The sequence below is a fragment of the Callithrix jacchus genome, chromosome 7 (genome assembly GCF_049354715.1).
Source record: "Callithrix jacchus isolate 240 chromosome 7, calJac240_pri, whole genome shotgun sequence".
NCBI lineage: Eukaryota > Metazoa > Chordata > Mammalia > Primates > Cebidae > Callithrix > Callithrix jacchus.
Window position 1 is genome coordinate 82,172,313 of NC_133508.1, and position 16,952 is coordinate 82,189,264.

General features: G+C 40.0%; 1 protein-coding gene across 6 annotated transcripts in view; it reads right to left on the reverse strand.

Annotated features, from left to right (window-relative positions):
• TESK2 (testis associated actin remodelling kinase 2) overlaps nt 1-16,952 on the reverse strand; it is a 171,316-nt gene that overhangs the window by 116,067 nt on the left and 38,297 nt on the right. For all 6 annotated transcript variants that reach the window (XM_078331559.1, XM_035251270.3, XM_035251273.3 and 3 more), the window contains one exon: nt 11,984-12,291. In XM_078331559.1, coding sequence (XP_078187685.1) covers nt 11,984-12,205 — 222 coding nt within the window. In that variant the 5' untranslated portion in view covers nt 12,206-12,291. The remainder of the gene's footprint in view (nt 1-11,983; nt 12,292-16,952) is intronic.

The following is a 16,952-nucleotide window of genomic DNA, read 5'->3' on the forward strand; positions in this document are numbered from 1 at the left end:
TGTAAAGTAATCCATCAACCAATCTTTATTTTGCTATCTAGGACAACTAAAAGTCCTTAAGTTACCTGCACAATTTGTATCTCCCACACCAGAAGTCAAATATTTCCTTTTATTACCACTGATATACTTTTATTTAGCCTGACCTTTAAAGCTCAATAACCATCTGTACTTTGTAATCAAAGATAAAAACTAAACATCACCTAACTGTGTACTATAGCTATTAGATCAGGAGTTGGCAACTTTTTCTATAAAGGGTAAAACAGTAAATATCTTATGTTTTGAAGGCCAGGTACAGTGGCTTCTGCCTGTAATCTCAATGCTTTGAGAAGCCAAGTGAGAGGATTGCTTGAGGCAGCAGTTTGATACCAGCCTAGGCAATATAGCGATACCCTGTCTCTACAAAGAAAATTTCAAAATTAGCTGGGTGTGGTGGCACATACCTGTATTCCTATCTACTTGGGAAGCTAAGATGGGAGTATCCCTTGAGCTCAGGAGTTCAAAGTTACAGTAAGCTATGATCATGCCACACACTCCAGCCTGTGTGACAAAGTGAGACGCTATTAAAAAAAAAAAAAGGCTTGAGGGCCATATGGTCTCTTATAAGTACTCAATGAGTGCAGAGGTGTTCCAATAAAACTTTATTTCCAAAACATTGGTCCAAGGGCTATAGTTTACCAAATACTGTATCAGACTATATTACATGCACGGCTACTTTTGTGCATGTAAACAGAAATAAACAGACCTATTCCTCCCTTCCCCAATGATAATATTTTCACCGTAAAATTAAATAATTACGGTTGGGCCCGCTGGTTCACGCCTGTAATCTCAGCACTTTGGGAGGCTGAGGCGGGCAAATAACAAGGTCAGGAGTTCAAGACCAGCCTGGCCAACATGGTGAAACACCATCTCTACTAAAAACAAAAAAATTGGCTAAGCACAGTGGCAGGCGCCTGTAATCCCAGCTACTCAGGAGGCTGAGGCAGGAAAATCGCTTGAACCTGGGAGGCAGAGGTTGCAGTGAGCCAAGATTGTGCCACTACACTCCATCCAGGTTGACATAGTGAGACTCCATTTCAAAAAAATAAAAGAAAGAAAATTAAATAATTAGTTTCTAAAATAACACAAAATACATTTAACTAGCTTCCTCCTATTTTGTAATAGGCATTTGTGGTGGGATAATGCTATCCCTATTGCCTCAAATGAGGAATAACAGCCAACTAACTATGAGATTCAGGTTTAGGATCCAAATTTGAACCATACACATTACACAGAAAGATTGAGCCAAAAAATAAAAATAAAGCATTTAGGTTCAGATCCAAAATCTATTTGACTCAGCAGAGACAAAACTGAGCTCAACGTATCGGAACATAACCACAATCTTTTTATTTTTTATTTCTTATTTTTTTATTTTTTATTTTTTAAGATGGGGTTTCACCATGTTGGCCAGGCTGGTCTTGAACTCCCAACCTCAGGTGATCCGCCCGCCTTGGCCTCCAAAGTGCTTGGATTATAGGCGTGAGCCACTACACCCGGCCAATAACCACAATCTTGAATAAAATAACTCCTAGAGAAAATGAAACAGCCTTTGCAAAATTGTAACAGTTAAAAAAAATCTAACATCACTGATTCCATCTTGCTTCTAACCACACAAGCTAACTGTCCCTGCCCATATCTGGGCATAAGCCAAGCTAACTATGGGAAGACTTTAGTTCATGGTTTAACTTGAAAAAAAAGATGGTAATAGTCCCTTCAGGAAACGAATCCCCTTCTTGCTTGGGATGAAACTGCCTTTATAAAAGTAACAGACTGGCCACACAGTTAGAATTATGGTTCAGGAGTCATGTACCCAGAGGTTACAAGATTTGTAACTTCCCCCAACTGCTCCTAAGATAACATCACTACTGTAGGCCAGGCGCAGTGGCTCACGTCTGTATCCTAGCACTTTGGGAGGTCGAGGTGGTGGATCACCTGAGGTCAGGAGTTGGAGACCAGCCTGGTCAACACTGACAAAACCCCATCTCTACTAAAAATACAAAATTAGCCAGGCATGGTGGTGCATGCCTGTAATCCCAGCTACCTGGGAGGCTGAGGCAGGAGAATTGATTGAACCTGGGAGGCAGTGGTTGCAGTGAGCCAAGATCACACCACTGCACTCCAGCCTGGGCAAGGAAAGTGAAACTCTGTCTCAAAAAAAAAAAAAAAAATCACTACTGTAAAACGTAAGACCAGTGTTTGAGATATTTTTCAGACCTTGCATTCTGATGGACCAAATGGCACCACCTGGATTGGCAACCTCTAACAAGAAACCAGCTTGACTGGTCTTGTGACACCCCTACCACCACCATCTAGTAGCTGACTCAGTACAAGAAGGCAGTTTCAATCCCCCATGATTTCATCCTTGACCCAAACAATCAGCATTCCCCAATCCCTAGTCCCCTGCCTTCCAAACTATCCTTGAAAAACCCTAGCCTCGGGGCCAGGCGCAGTGGCTCACGCCTGTAATCCAAGCACTTTGGAGGCCAAAGTGGGTGGATCACCTGAGGTCAGGAGTTCAAGACCAGCCTGACCAACACGGTGAAACCCCGTCTTTAAAAAAAAAAAAAGAAAAGAAAAACCCTAGCCTCTAAGTTATTGGGAAGACAGACTTCAGAAATAGCCCTCATTCTCATTGCTTAGCTTGCCCTGTGATTATTAAATTCTTTTTCTGCTGCAACTCTTGCTGTTCTCAGTTTATTGGCTTTTCTGGGGAATGGCTAAGAAGAACCAGTTGGACAATTACAAAAACATCTACCCTTGAAGATGGACTTTCAATAAAAAATTAAAAATCAAAGGAGAAACAAAAAGCCAAGGCCAGGTGCAGTGGCTCACACTTATAATCCCAACACTTTGGGAGGCTGAGGTGGGAGGATTGCTTGAGGCCAGGAATTCAAGACCAGCCAGGGTAACATAGTGAGACCCTATCTCTACCACCAAAAAAAAAAAAAAAAAAAAAGTGGGTATGGCAGCACACACCTGTGGTCCCAGATACGTGGGAGGCTGAAGCAGGAGAGTCACCTGAGCCCAGGAGGTCAAGGCTGCAGTGAGCCATGACTGCATTACCCAACTCCAATCTGGGTGAAAGAGCAAGACCCTGTCTCCAAGAAATAAATAAACCATGAAAAAGTACCAGTAAACACAACTAACAGCAGGACTTACGATCTACACTCTAAAAGTTGCAACAAATCTGAAAAGGATTTAATAAAAAAAATTTTTAAGGTCAAATTTTACTCAGCTCTTTGCAAGTATATTAGAAAAGTTATAAGAAATTATACTTTTCGGCCAGGCGCGGTGGCTCACGCCTATAATCCCAGCACTTTGGGAGGCCGAGGCGGGTGGATCACGAGGTCAAGAGATCGAGACCATCCTGGTCAACAAGGTGAAACCCTGTCCCTACTAAAAATACAAAAATTCGCTGGGCATGGTGGTGCGTGCCTGTAGTCCCAGCTACTCAGGAGGCTGAGGCAGGAGAATTGCTTGAACCCAGGAGGTGGAGGTTGCGGTGAGCCGAGATCGTGCCATTGCACTCCAGTCTGGGTAACAACAGCAAAACCCCGTCTCGAAAAAAATATATATATATATAATTTTTTAGTAAAATATAACTTATAAAAATTGACCTCAGAAGAAACAAAAATTTAAATACACCAATTATCCTAGAAGAATAGGAAAAGTTTTCCAAGTACTTGGCACAGAATTTCACAGTGGAATTCTACCAAATATTTAAGAAATAAATCATTTTAATACCAATTAAACTGTTTCAAACCATAGAAAAAAAAAAAAACTTCCTTTTTTTTTTTTTTTTTTCTTGAGCCAGGATCTCTCACTATTTTGCCAATCCAAGGTGGGTGGATCACTTGAAGCCAGGAGCTCCAGACCAGCATGGGCAATGTAGTGAGAGTCCGTCTCTACAAAAAAATCTAAAAAATTAGCTGGGTATATTCACACACCTGTAGGCCTAGCTACTCAGAAGGCTGAGGAAGGAGGATCCCTTGAGCCAAGAAGTGGGAAGCTGCAGGGAGCTATGATTGTACCACTGCACTTCAGCTTGGGCAATAGAGTGAGACCCTGTCTCTAAAAACCTTTCAGATAAAAATAAAACAGAGGAAATATTAAAGCTTAAGTGCATATATTAGGAAATATGAAATATTAGGGAAAACTGAGATAAGAATAAAATTCCAGATCCTAGAAAAACAAAAATATAGGCCCAAGAAAGTAAGCAAAAGAAAGCAACAAAGACAGAAAACAATGAACTATAAAATGCATATAAATAGTAGATAATCAGTACAATCAAAGAGTAATTATTTGACTGTCAGGTTCTGCCCAGGGTGAAGCCATCAGCAGGTTTGGCAAATATACAAAGTCAAACTTCCCTAAGGCAGGTACAGGGGCAAAACCAAAGGGATTTCACAGCTATACCCCTGTCTCCAGAATCCATTTTTAAGCTTTCCATTTACCAATAAACAACAGCTAGTTTAAAAAAGGAAAAAGGAGGCCAGGCACGGTGGCACAAACTCCCCAGCACTTTGGGAGGCCTAGGGGGGCAGATCACAAGGTCAAGAGATCAAGAATGCTGGGTCCCGTGGCTCACACCTATAATTCCAGCATTTTGTGAGGCCAAGGCAGGTGGATCACCTGAGGCCAGGAGTTTGAGACCAGCCTGACCAACATGGTGAAACCTTGTCTTTAAAAAAAAAAAGAGAGAGAGATCAAGACCATCCTGACCAACATGGTAAAACCCATCTCTAATAAAAATACAAAAATTAGCTGGGCGTGCTAGTGCGCGCCTGTAGTCCCAGCTACTCAGGAGGTTAAGACAGGAGCACCGCTTGAACCCAGGAGGCAGAGATTGCAATAAGCTGATATCATGCCACTGCACTCCAGCCTGGTGACAGAGCAAGACTCGGTCTCGAAAAAAAAAAAGAAAAAAGGATATCCTTTGAAAGAAAACATAAATTTGTGTTAAGTGTGATTTTTTTTAATGGGGCCTCAGCTACGTACAGTGGTTCACACCTATAATCCCAGTACTTTGGAAGGCCATGGTAGGAGGATCACATAAGCCCAGGAGTTAGAAACCAGCCTGAGAGACATAGTGAGACCTCAACTCTACAAATAATTTCAAATATTAGCCAGGCATGGTAGTATCCCCGTAGTCCCAGATACTCAAGAGACTGAAGCAGAAGGATCTCCTGAGCCCAGGAGTTCAAGGCTGCAGTGAGCCAAGATTGCACCGCTGCACTCCGGCCTAGGTGACAAAGTGAGATCTACCTCAAAAACAAAACAGAATGAAATTTTAAAAACATAATTGCTTGCTTCTTTCACAGTAACACTCAGCTTAAAACAAAAACACATTGTACCAAGCTGTACAAAAGTATTTTCTTTCTTTATTCTGTATGTTTTTTCTATTGAAAAAAATCTTTTTTACTCTTTAAACATTTATGTTAAAAATTAAGACACAAACACACACATTAGCCCAGGCCTACAGAGGGTCAGGATCATCAATATCACTGTCACCCATCTCCACATCTTGTCTCACCAAAAGGTCTTAGGGACAATAACACACATGGAGCTATCATATCCTATAACAAAAATGCCTATTTCTGGATTATCTCCTAGAGGACCTGCCTGAGGCTGTTTTGCAGTTAACTTTGTTTTTAAATAAGTAGAAGGAGAACACTCTAAAATAACAATTAAAAGTATAATATAGTATATATAAACCATTAACATAGTCAATTATCATAATCAAGTATTATGTTCTGTACATAATTGTGTGTGCTATATACTTTATACAACTGGCACTGTAGTAGGTTTAGTAGCACCCTCAATACCACTATAGTGAGTAATATATTGCACTATAATGTTACAACAGGTACACAATGTCATTAGGCCACAGGAATTTCCCATCTCTATAATAACTTTATAGGACCACCATTTTATATGCAGTCCATCATTGTCTGAAATATCATTATGATTGTATACACAGAATCTACATGAGTAAAACCACAAAACTCTGATGATGAAAGACATCAAAGAAGAACTAAATAAATGGAGAGACAGTTCATGTTCATGGATAGGAAGACTGAATGTTTCTTTTTATAGAGATCTCATATCTACAAAAAATACAAAAATTAGCCAAGCATGCTAATGCATGCTTGTACTCTCAGCCACTCAGGAGGCTAAGGTGGAAGGATCACTTGAGCCTGGTAGTGCAAGGCTTCAGTGAGCCATGACCACACCACTGCACTCCAGCCTGGGCAACACAGTGAGACCCTGTCTCAAAAAAAAAAGAAACCAACCTGATTAAAAAATTGAACAGACATATCTCCAAATAAGATATACTGATGGCAAGTAAGTATATGAAAAATATTTGGCCGGGCACAGTGGCTCATGCCTGTAATTCCAGCACTTTAGGAGGCTGAAGCGGGCAGATCACGAGGTCAAGAGGTGAAGATCATCCTGGCCAACATGGTGAAATCCTGTCTCTATTAAAAACACAAAAATTATTAGCTGGGCATGGTGGCACGTGCCTGTAATCCCAGCTACTCGGGAGGCTGAGGCAGGAGAACTGCCTGAACCCAGGAGGCGGAGGTTGCAGTGAGCCGAGATCGTGCCATTGCACGCCAGCCTGGGTAACAACAACGAAACTCCGTCTCAAAAAAATAAAATAAAATAAAATAAAAAAACACAAAAATTACCCAGGCATGGCAGCATGCAGTGGCTCATTCCTATCACGCCAGCACTTTGGGAGACTGAAGCAGGAGGATCATTTGAGCCCAGGAGTTCAAGATCAGCCTGGGCAATATAGCAAGATTCCATCTGTACAAAACACTTTAAAATTGGCCAGCGTGGCAGTAACATGCCTGTAATCCCAGCTACTTGGGAGGCTGGGATGGGAGAGTCACTTGAGTCTCCAGGAGTTTGAGAATGCAGTGAGCTATGATCACACTATTACACTCCAGCCTGGGTGACAAAGTGAGACCCAGTCTCCAAGAAAAAGAAAAAGAAAGAGGCTGGGCACAGCAGTGCATACCTGTAGTCCCAGCACTTTGGGATGCAGAGGCAGGCTGATCACTTGACCCCAAGATTTCAAGACCAGCCTAGGCAACATCATGAAACCACAACTCTACAAAAAAATATAAAAATTAGCCAGGCATGGTGGTGTGTGCCTGTAGTCCCAGCTACTCAGGAGGCTGAGGTGGAAGGATCATTTGAGCCTGGGAGGTCAAGGGTGCAGTGAGATAGTGCCACTGTACTCCAGCCTAGGTGACAGAATGAGACTCTGTCTCAAAAAAAAAAACAAAAACAAAAAGAGAGAGAGAAAGATCAACCCTTGCTAACATGGTTGACTGTGACATGAAGGGTGCCAAAACCATTCAATGGGAAAACAACAGTCTTTTCAACAAATAGTGCTTGTAAAACTTGGTATCCAGGGCAAAAGAATGAAATTGGACACTTATTTACACCATATTGAAAAATTAACTTAAAATGATCAATAACCTAAATGTAAGAGTTAAAACTATAAAACTCTTAGAAGAAAACATTGTGTAAAATCATCATTATACTGGATTTGGTGATGATTTCTTGGATTGACACAAAGCGAAGGTAACAAAAGAAAAAATTAATTGGACTTAATCAAATTTTACATCTGTGCAAAAAATGATGCCATCAAGGGAGTAAAAAGATAAACTACAACTTGTGAGAAAATATTTGCAAATCATATATCTAGGAAGGGATAAATATTCCCTATATAGAAAATAAATAAATACAACGCAATTCAAAAATGAGCAAAGGATTCAAATACACATTTCTCCAAGAAGATACACAAAAAAGATCAATAAGCACATGAAACGATGCTCAATATGACTAGTAATTTAGAAAAATGCAAATCAAAGCCACGAGACACCACTTTTCACACCAATTAGGATGACTATCATGATATAGAAAAAGAGAAAAATAAGTGCCAGTGGGCATGTGGAGAAATTAGAAACCTTATGTATTGCTGTTAGAACTGTAACATGGCACAACCACTATGGAAAACAGTTTGGTGGGTCTTCAAAAAGTTAAACATAGATTGACTAAGTGAAATAAGGCAGTCAAAAAAAAAAAAAGACAAATACCGTATGTTTTCACTTACATAAGATATCTAGGGTAGTCAAACTCTTGGAAATAAAGTAGGATACACTGGGCGTGGTGGCTCACGCCTGTAATCCCAACACTTTGGGAGGCCAAGGCAGGTGGATCACGAGGTCAAGAGATCGAGACCATCCTGGTCAACATGGTGAAACCCCGTCTCTACTAAAAATACAAAAAATTAGCTGGGCATGGTGGCACATGCCTGTAATCCCAGCTACTCAGGAGGCTGAGGCAGGAGAATTGCCTGAACCCAGGAGGCGGAGGTTGCGGTGAGCCGAGATAGCGCATTGCACTCCAGCCTGGGTAACAAGAGTGAAACTCCATCTCAAAAAAAAAGAAAAGAAAAGAAATAAAGTAGGATACTAGTTGCCAGGAGTTGAGGGGAATGGAGAAATGGGGAGTTGTTTAATGAGTACAGAGTTTCAGTTTTGCAAAATGAAAAAGTTCTGGAGTTTGGATGCACAACCATGTGTACATACGTAACACAACTGTTAAGATGGTAAGAAAAAAAAATGTTTTTTTGTTTGTTTGTTTTTTCTTTCCCCAGAGACAGGGTTTCATCATGTTGCCCAGGTTGGTCTCAAACTCCTGTGCTCAGTCAATCCTCCCACCTTGGCCTTTCAAACTGCTGGGATTACACGTGTGAGTCACCATGCCCAGCCAAGACAGTAAATTTTATATGTATTTTACCATAGTCTTTTCTTAAAGTTAAACACAGAAGTACTCATACGACTTAGCAATTCCATTTACAGCTAAATACCCAAAAAAATTCCAAGTAGAGAACCAAACAGATACTTGTATATCAATATTCATAGCAGCATCATTCACAATAGCCAAAAGGTGGAAACAACTCCACCATCAACAAACAGATAAAATATGACATATACATATAAAACAATATTAGCCAGAGGTCGGGCGCAGTGGCTCACACTTATAATCCCAGCACTTTGGGAGGCCAAGGCGGGTGGATCAAGAGATCAAGACAATCCTGGTCAATGAGGTGAAACCCCGTCTCTACTAAAAATACAAAAGTTAGCTGGGCATGGTGGCACATGCCTGTAATCCCAGCTACTCGGGCGGGTGAGGCAGGAGAATTGCTTGAACCCAGAAGGCGGAGGTTGCGGTGAGCCGAGATCGTGCCATTGCACTCCAGTCTGGGTAACAACAGTGAAACTCTGCCTCAAAATAAATAAATAAATAAATAAATAGCCAGAATGAAATTCTGATATATGCTACAACATGGATAACCCTGTAAACATGATGCTAAGTGAATTAACTCTAACACAAATGGATAAATATTATATAATCTATTTACATAAGGTACCTAGAATAAGCAAACTCATAAAAACAGAAAGTAGAATAGAAGATATTATGAATTCTTCCCGTACTCTTTAACCAGTAAACAATTGCCACAGTTTGGCCCACTCCAAAACCCTTAAAAACCTTAGCCCCAAACTCCTAGGGAGATGGATTTGAGGTTTCCCTCCATCTCCTCATTCGGTGGCCCTATGATTAAACCTTTCTCTGCTGCAACCTGGTGTTTCAGCTTATTGACTTGCTGTGTGCATTGGGTAATGAACCTATTTACAGTTACAGAAGGGAGATTTGTGAGTTAATGTTTCATGGATACAGAGATTCTGCTTAGAATGATGAGAAAGTTCTGGAAAAGGATAATGGGGATGGTTGTACAACATTATAAATGTAATTAATTAATGACACTGAACTGTACACTTAAAAAATGATTAAGATGATAAATTGTTATATACATTTTACTGCGATAAAAAGTATTTTAGAGAAGGTACGTAGAGACAATTCTGGAGCTGTTTTGTCCAAAAATAAAAGACATGGGAAAGTATAGCTATTAATAAAAGAAACAATAGGGACTGGGTGTGGTGGCTCTTGCCTGTAATCCCAACACTTTGGGAGGCCAAGGCAAGTGGATCACTTGAGCCCAGGAGTTTGAGAACAGCCTGGGCAAAAAGGTGAAACCCCATCTCTTCAAAATATACAAAAATTAGCTGGGCATGGTGTCATACACCTTTAGTCCCAGTTACTCTGGAGGCTACAGTGGGAGAATCATCTGAGCTCAAGGAGGTCAAGACTACAGTGAGCCATGATCACACCACACTGCACTCTAGCCTGGGTGACAGAGCAAGACCCTGTCTCAAAAAATAAAATAAAATAATAAAATAGGTCGGGCACAGTGGCTCATGCCTGCAATCCCAGCACTTTGGGAGGCTGAGGTGGGTGGATCACTTGAGGTCAGGAGTTCAAGACCAGCCTGGCCAAAATGGTGAAACCCTGTCTCTACTAAAAATATAAAAATTAGCCAGGTGTGGTTGTGGGACCTGTAACCCCAGCTACTAGGGAGGCTGAGGCAGGAGAATTGCTTAAGCCTGGAAAGCAGAGGTTGCAGTGAGCCAAGATTGCACCACTGCATTCCAGCATGGGTGACTCCATCTCAAAAAATAAAATAAAATAAAATAAATAATAGAGCCAAAATGGATTTTTTCCTTAAAAGAATTTTTTTTAACATGCTAATGGGAATACTTAGTAGTGAATAGACAATGTAGAAAAGAGAGGGGAGAATTTCTTAGGCAATGCCTACCAGTAGGCAAGTAGAAATGGGATGTACAATATAAACAGAAATAATGGGCCGGGCATGGTGGCTCATGCCTATAATCCCAGCACTTTGGGAGGCTGAGACGGGTGGATCACAAGGTCAAGAAATCGAGACCATCCTGGTCAACATGGTGAAACCCCGTCTCTACTAAAAATACAAAAATTAGCTGGGCATGGTGGTGCATGCCTGTAGTCCCAGCTACTCGGGAGGCTGAGGCAGGAGAATTGCTTGAACCCAGGAGATGGAGGTTGCTGTGAGCCGAGATTGTGCAATTGCATTCCAGCAACTGGGTAAAAAGAGTGAAACTCCATCTCAAAAAATAAATAAATAAAATAAAATAAACAGAAATAATGAACTTAGGAACATGGGTAGTTGATCCATAGCACAAGGTATAAAGGCCAAATAACTGTGTAAAGATGTATGTGGATAGCTATTTATAGTAATGGGAGTCTGTGGAAGTTCTCTTCTACTTTTGTCAATTTTCTCAGTGAGTTAGGAAGCAATTCATTAATTACTGACAATAAGGACAAGAGAGGAAATACTGGGATTTGTTGAGAGAAGAAAAGGTACAAAAGACCCTCCTGAGGGAGGGTGGGAACTAGGGAAATACGAATGCTTAGGAGCATTAAGGCTCATAGTTTTTTGAGACAGAGCCTTGCTATGTTGCCCAGGTTGCTCTTGAACTCATAGCCTCAAGCGAGCCTCCTGAGTAGCTCAGACTACAGATGCATGCCACTATACCCAGCTATCAATTTTACTGAAGATAAGCAAACAAAAACTATGTATGTGGGTGTATATATATATATATAATTTTAATATATGTATATAAGTTGTGTGCATGATGTATGTATAAGCACAGAGTTCAGAAGTATACACACCAAACTGTTAATAGTGGTTATTACTGGAGAATGTATGTGTGTATACATATACACATGTGTGGGTAGGGGTAAAGGTGAGGTGGAAGAGACTCCTATACAATTTGAATTTTTAACCAGCACATATTATTTTTGGGATTCAAACAAAAAATATCTTAATGTAAGTTAATAAATAGCTTGAAAGGAGAATTTAGAACAGTGTTCAAGATCTACAGCACCTTGATTAGGCAAATCCTACATCCTAATTAAACACAACTATCAACCTGCAGTAAATGTGACCATAGCAAGACAATATGAGAAAAGCTGAAGTATCACTCACCTTGAACACTTCAGAAAAGAAGCCAGACCCTATTTTTTCACAGGTGAAATCATCCAAACGCGTCAGTCTGGAAAAGGCACTTATAAGAGCTCTATATGAAGATGGCCAAACTCTTCCGACCTGGCTCACATTTCCATCTCCTCCACCACCTCCTTCAAACTCTTCAAGACGCTCTACACGTGGAGGAAATCCCGCAATTGAATTCCGTTTGCTCCGATCCATAGTCTCAATAATTACCTTTTTCTTCTTTTAAGAAGGAACTCCACACATAAATTTTTGTTGAATTTTACTTCTCTTCTGGTTTGACACTAAACAAGAGATCAAAAAAATTTCCACTTAAATTCTTTAATGAATAAATACATAGCATTAAATGCTCAATGCAAAAGTATTTCCTTTCACATTCTAGTTCTTGGTTTTCAGATCTAAAAAATGCTTTATGTCTTTACCCTCAAATAACACCAATATATTTAAAGCCCAAGATACAGTCAGTCTATGACATGAGTAGAATATCACAAAGATCACCAAGTACATTCTAAGTAACAAAATAGCAATGATAATATCTATCATTCACTGAGCACCTACTTTCTAGGAAACATAGTATAAGAGCTTGACACACATCATGGCATTTGATTCTCAGATAATCCATAAGGATTATTATGTTCACTTCACAGAAAGATCAAAAAATCAGTCACTAAAGGCAGAGATAAAATTAAAATGGAGGCTGGGCACAGTGGCTCACATCTGTAATCCCAGCACTTTGGAAGGCCAAGGTGGGTGGATTACTTGAGGTCAGGAGTTTGAGACCAGCCTAGCCAACATGGTGAAACCCCATCTCTACTGAAAATATAAAAATTAGCCAGGCATGGTAGCAAGCACCTATAATCTCAGCTACTCAGGAGGCTGAAGTAGGAGAATCACTTGAACCTGGGAGGCAGAGGTTGCAGTGAGCCAAGATCATGCCACTGCACTCCAGCCTGGGCAGCAGAGTGTGAGACACTGTTTCAAAAAATACATATATTAAAATGCAAAGCTTGTCTGCTTCATTTTACCAATGCCCTTTATAGCCTCATATAATTTTCTCTTTATTTGAAAAATTAATTCCAAATATATAAAACAAAGATTATAAGGAGACTTCAAAATTATATATTATATAATTTTTAAAAAGGAAAACTATAAAAGCAATCTAAAAATTCACTGTTGGTGAAACAGCACAGTCCAGTAGAAGTAACTATAGAAGGCTCCATCCCATCTGGTACATAACTAAGAATAAAAGCATAAGCCTACTTTTTCTTTTAGCCTGTCTCTCCCTATTTCTACTTTTTTCCATGAGACTCAATTGTAATGGTTCTATGCAAAATACAACATTGTGATTCCTCAATTAGTGAAATATTTTCATAAAGGAGGTGGATACCTACCCAGTTTACCACTACCACTTCCAACCAAGCCCTGCAACTCAAAGAAAAGTGGCAGGAATCCCAGGGCCATCTTAATAACATGAGTCTGCCTTCTTAGACATTGCCAGAAGTTAGCACTGTACCCAGTGTGTACAATCACAGTTACCTTCCTGGCTATTTGCAATTGGAATTAAGATATTCCAGTCTCAATGGCAGCTTTCTAAAATGGAAGCCATTTTAACTCAGGAGCTGCTGGCCAAGGCCATTTTCTATAATACCACCTGGAAGACAGAAGAAGTCAAAGAGATTGAGGCCAATTTGCAGGGGAAAATATTTCCCCATTCTGCTCTAATCTCCAATTCTTAAGACCTAACTGCATCCTGAGGTTCCATGAGATTTCCCTGAATATTTTTGCTTAATCTAGTTCTACCACAGTCTTCAAAGAAGGAAGAATACTCTGAGTTCCCAAATAACAAAACATTTAAGTACTTCCATTAAATCGTGCCAAAAAGTGGCATCAGCACCACCAGACCAAATATTTACATCTACAAGAACAAAAATTTAGGGTTGGCTGGCTGCAGTAGCTCATACCAGTAATCCCAGCACTTTGGGAGGCCAAGGCAAGAGGATCGCTTGAGCTCAGGAGTTTGAGACCAGTCAGAGCAACATAGTGAGACCTAGTCTCTATGAAAAAATGTAAAAATTAGCTAGGCATGATGGCATATACCTGTAGTCCCAGCTACACAGGTGGCTGAGGCAGGAAGATTGCCTGACCCCAGGAGTTTGAGGCTGCAGTAAGCTGTGACAGCGCCACTGCACTTCAGCCTGGGCAACAGAGCGAGACCCTGTCTCAAAAAAATTTAGGGTTATAAGACAAAAACTTTGCAGTCACAAAAAAGAATGAAATCATGTCCTTTGCATCAACACAGATGCAGCTAAAAGCCATTATTCTAAGTGAACTACTACAGAAACAAAAAAAATAAATATCACATGTTCTCAGTTATAACTAGGAGCTAAATCTTGGTTTCACACGAACATAAAGATGGGAACAACAGACACTGAAAGCTCCAAAAGGAAGGAGGCAGGCAAGGGCTAAAAAACTTCCTATTGTGTATGTTCACTATCTGAGTGATGAGGCCCAAACCTCAGCACCAAACAATACCCTTGTAACCAATCTGCCATACCTCCTGAATCTAAAATAGAAATAGAAATTTAAAAATAAAACACAGGCTGAGCACGGTGGCTCACGCCTGTAATTCCTGCACTTTGAGAGGCCAAGCTAGGTGGATCACCTGAGGTCAGGAATTCAAGACCAGCCTCGCCAACATGGCAAAACACTGTCTCTACTAAAAATACAAAAAAATTAGTCAGGCATGGTGGTAGACACCTGTAATCTCAGCTACTCAGGAGGGTGAAGCAGGAGAATCACTTGAACCTAGGAGGCAGAGGTTGCAGTAAGACAAGATCATGCCATTGCACTCCAGTCTCAGCAAGAAGAGCGAAATTCCACCTCAAAATAAACAAAGTAATAACAATAAAACTAAAATAAAATAAGGTCAGGTGCAGGGGCTCATTCCTGCAATCAAAGCCAGGAGGATCTCGAGCCCAGGAGTTCAAGATTAGACTTAGCAACACAGCAAGACCCCCATCACTAGAAAAAAAAAATAATTTTTAAAACCAAAGTTTTCTAATTTTACAGCTAGTAAAAAACATCAAGTTCAGTCATTCATTTTATATTTGAAGAAACATAAGGCCCAGAAAGTGTAAATGCTAAAAATTAATGCTATAACCTATTTACTAGCAAACCTAGACTTGGAACTAAGGACCCAAGCGTAGTGCATTTCTCAAAGTGTGTCTGTTGATAATGTGCTTCAAACTACCTGAGAAGCTTGTTTAAAACACAGAGTAATGGGATTCACCCTTGACAGCTTTTTTTTTTTGAAATACAAAGTTTCAAAAAGACCTATGTTGCCCAGGCTGGTCTTGAACTCCTGGCCTCAAGTGATCCTCCCACCTCAGCCGCCCAAAGTGCTAATATTACAGGTGTGAACTGTACTTGACCACTTTAAAAAAAAAAAAAAATCAGGAATTTTACAAGCATTTCCTCATTTAATCCTCAAAACATTGCCAGGTACAGTGGCTCACGCCTGTAATCCCAACACTTTGAGAATTGCTTGAACCCAGGAGGCAGATTGCAGTGAGCTGAGATAGCACCACTGCACTCCAGCCTGGGTGAAAGAGTGAAACTCCATCTCAAAAAAAAACAGCAAGATAGGTCTGATCTCCATTTTACAGAAAAAGAAATATAGGCTCAGGAAGTGAAGTAATTTGTCTAAGGATACAGAGCTAGTAGAACCAGAACTGGAATCAAGTTCTATTCAGCACCAAACCTCACTTCTTCCATTTCATTATTACTTAGCTCAGTATTTTTCCACTATGAGAGTTGTAGGAGTTAAGTTAATCATCTGGGTAGGAAAAAAAGAACAGAGACTTAAGTGCAGAGCAAGGCTAGGCTGATTATAATTTGAACAGAGACAGAAAAGAAACTTTAGAAAAATAACAATATATTAAAGTAATATATAAAACATATGTAAAGTACATAAAACATATGTAAAGTACATAAAACATAGTTGCCGGTTGGGCACAGTGGTTCATGTCTAGAATCCCAGCACTTTGGGAGGTCAAGAATGGTGGATTGCCTGAGGTCAGGAGTTCAAGACCAGCCTGGCCAACGTGGTGAAACCCTGTCTCTACTGAAAATACAAAAATTAGCTGGGCAGGTGGCATGTGCCTGTAGTCCCAGCTACTCAGGAGGCTGAGGCAGAAGAATCACTTGAACCAGGAAGGGGGAGGCTGCAGTGAGTGGAGATTGTGCCACTGCACTCCAGCTTGAGTGACAGAGCGAGACTTCGTCTCAAAAAACAACAACAAAAAACATATAGTTGTCTGCTAAACTGAAAAATTCGGTAAGTTTGCCATCCAAGTGACTTTTTCATTTTTGAGATATACACTCTTTAATTTTTATGGGTACATAGTAGGTATACATATTTACAAGGTACATGAGTTATTTTGATATAGGCATACAATGTGTAATAATCACATCAGGGTAAATGAGGTATCAATCACCTCAAGCATTCATCATTTCTTTGTGTTACAAACATTTCAATTGTACTCTCCAAATTATTCTAAAATATACAATGAATTATTGCTGACTGTAGTTAATCTGTTGTGCTATCAAATTCTAAATCTTATTTATTCTATCAGTCTATATTATTGTACCTATTAACCATCCCCATTTGCCACTCAACACCCCCCATACATTACCTTTCCACCCTCTGGTAATCATCATTCTATTCTCTATCTCTATGAGTTCAATTGTCTTAATTTTTTGCTCCTACAAATGAATCAAAGTTTGTCTTTCTGTGCCTGACTTATTTCACTTAACGTGATATCCTCAAGTTCCACCCATGTTGTTGCAAAAAAGAGGATCTCATTCTTTTTTATGGCTGAATAATAATCTTTATCCATTCATCTGCTGATGAACATTTAGGTTGCTTCCCAATCTTGGCTATTGT